The sequence below is a fragment of the Triticum urartu genome, chromosome 5A (genome assembly GCF_056163025.1).
Source record: "Triticum urartu cultivar PI428250 chromosome 5A, HENAU_Tu73, whole genome shotgun sequence".
In the NCBI taxonomy this organism is placed as follows: Eukaryota; Viridiplantae; Streptophyta; class Magnoliopsida; order Poales; family Poaceae; genus Triticum; species Triticum urartu.
Window position 1 is genome coordinate 670,369,772 of NC_141877.1, and position 2,745 is coordinate 670,372,516.

Consider the following 2,745-nt stretch of genomic DNA (forward strand, 5'->3'; position numbering starts at 1 on the left):
TCTCAGATATCTAGAGCTATTCATCCCATGAATTTGCGGTTGTGCCTACACAATTATCCTGATAGAAGCCATGCACTCGGAGAGACCAGAGAACTCTATCTTCATCAAATTGAAGTGATCATCATAAGACCTAACCCCTTGCATGATACACAAGAACAATGGTCGCTGCATCCAATGAACATCGAGAAAAGAATTGAACGGCGCATTAGGGGCAAAGTAGTCCTCGTAGAGATCCACATATGCCCATGTGCCCAACATCAATTCTGTTGGACTAATATGTCAGGTATCATGACATATCTCCTAATTTCCTAAATTGACGAGTATCGATATTTTTGTGATTTTCATGTTATGGTTAGGATTTTTAAATATGTCTATATATTAACATGCAATGGAAAAGCCAAGTGTGGCAAATATTCCTAAGGTCTTTCATGGTATCAGCCTAAACATCCTCACGCTTCCGCCCTTCTCCAACCCTAGCACCGTGGGCCTCAACCCTCGCGCCGATGGACCCCATCTCCCTCTCCTCCCATGGTGCCCCCCCGAGACCCCTCCTCGTCCCAACACTGCTCTTTGGGCGCAGGCCACCACCGTCCAGAGCATCCGCTCCCTCATCCCCGTCGTCCTCGATTTCAAGAGCACCGTCTTCCCCAAGTGGAGGAACTTCTTCACCATCGCCGTCACCACCTACGCCGTCGAGGACAATCTCACCACCGAGATGCACTCCACCGACCCCACATGGCTCCGCCTCGATGTCATGGTGCTTCGCTGGCTCTATGGCTCGATGGCCATGGACATCGTTGACCTCATCATGTCTACCGACCCTACCACCGCCACAGCGTACAAGGTCTGGACCTCCGTCCTCGAGCTCTTCAACGACAACAAGAAGATCCGCGAGATTTATCTCGCCGAGGAGTTCCATGGCATCAAGCAGGAGGATCGGTCCATTGCCGATTACCTTCACCCGCAAAAGACGGACGCGGACGCCCTTGCCGAGGTCGGCGCGCCCGTCTCCGACGTGGAACTCGTCACCAACATCATCAAGGGCATTCACGAGCGCTTCGACAGCGTCACCGACATCACTCCACTCCTCACGCTGTTCCCATCCTTCCTCACCTTCCGCAACATGTTGCTCCTCTAGGAGACGAAGGTGTCTCAGCGCTCCAACAGCACCTCGGCCTCCGCCTTGTACACCGCCAGGGGCCCATCCCCGCTCCTCCCAATGGTGGTGGCTCGTCCTCCGGCAGCGGCGCTCCTCCAGGTGCTGGCGGCGGTGGTCAGCCGTGGCGGCCTCCTACCTCCTCCCACAACCCCCACGTCACCGGCTACGGCAAGGGGAAAGGCAAGAACAAGGGCTAGAAGGCCGCCGGTGGTGCTCCTCCCATGCCGATGCCGTTCAACCCTTGGACTGGCACCATCTAGATGTGGCCCATGCAGTCCCGCTCCAACAACACCGGCAGCATCCTTGGACGAGGTCCAAGATATCGCGCCCACGCCTACATGCCCGCCCCTCTGGCTGCTCTTGGTGTGCCCTACGACAGCTATGGTACAACCCCGTACGGTGCCGCTCCCTATGGCGCTGTCCTACCCTACGTTGCACCAATGACCCCGACACCAACATGGGACACCGCTGCTCTCGCTCAACACTTCACCAACATGATGCTATAGCAGCCCGCCTTTGAGTGTGTCATGGGTAGCGGCATGACCGCCCCACCTCTCCTCTGATGCCGGTATCCTATCCTCTCTCTCTCTCCCCCATCCTATATATCGTCACGTTGTTGTCGGCGACGGTCCAGCCATCCCCGTCACCACATCTGGCCATTCTTCACTTCCTTCTCGCTTCCCTAACAGACCACTTGATTTACGCCATGTATTGGTCACACCCCGTATCATGAAAAATCTTATTTCTGTTGGTCAATTCACTACTGATAATCATTGCATCGTCGCTTTTGACCCCTTTGGTTTCTCTGTGAAGGACCTTCATTCCCGGTGAGAGATTCTTTGGTGCAATAGTACGGGGGAGCTTTACACGTTCGCATGTCCTTCACCACCTCGCGCCCTCGCCACGCTCGCCGCCCCTCACGACGTTTGGCACCATCGCCTTGGTCATCTAGGACATGATGCTTACCATCGCCTCTCGCAGCATATCTACTAGAGATTAGGCCTATAACGACCAGCAATTAAAATATGCGGTTGTTGTTGGTACCATGTGCCGAACACACGTCTAACTTAGCCCCGCAAAACCTCCTAACGAGGATCGCTAATTTTCAGTTGCTCGTGCTTGTTATTGCCTTGTTGGTTAAATATCTCTCTTCGGGTTAGGCAGTAATTAGCGTCCCTCTCCCCTCGATTATGCGCCGCCACCGCAGCTAAGGAGATGGCTGCAGATCCGGAAGGAGCAGTGCCCTACACGGGCCGGGCTATGACCAGATCCAGTTCCACGAGCAGCCCCGCCCCCTCTATCACGCGGCCAATGGGGGATCCACGGCTCGCGGCCGGATCTGGAGCGCCTCCTGTATAGGGCAGACTCGCCACCAATGGCATCTTCCTCCACCCATTGGTGATGAGCGACCGAGCCAAGGAGCAGAGTCAGGCGGGGGAGGGCCGGTGGACTTCGGGAGCAGGGGAGGGCGGGAGGCGGCACAGCCGACAGTGGTGTTCTGTTCGGGGATGCTTCGATCTGGTGATGATGGAGCACGGGCACTGAAGACATCGCCTCAGCCCGCCACCTCGGCCGGCGAGCCGCCG

General features: G+C 56.0%; 1 protein-coding gene across 1 annotated transcript; it reads left to right on the forward strand.

Moving 5' to 3' along the window:
* The first annotated feature begins 388 nt into the window (after nt 1-388).
* Nucleotides 389-1,138, forward strand: LOC147973952 (uncharacterized). Its single transcript, XM_087524848.1, has one exon. It carries the CDS (start codon nt 389-391, stop codon nt 1,136-1,138), a length of 750 nt encoding a protein of 249 aa, XP_087380974.1.
* Nucleotides 1,139-2,745: the final 1,607 nt, after the last annotated feature.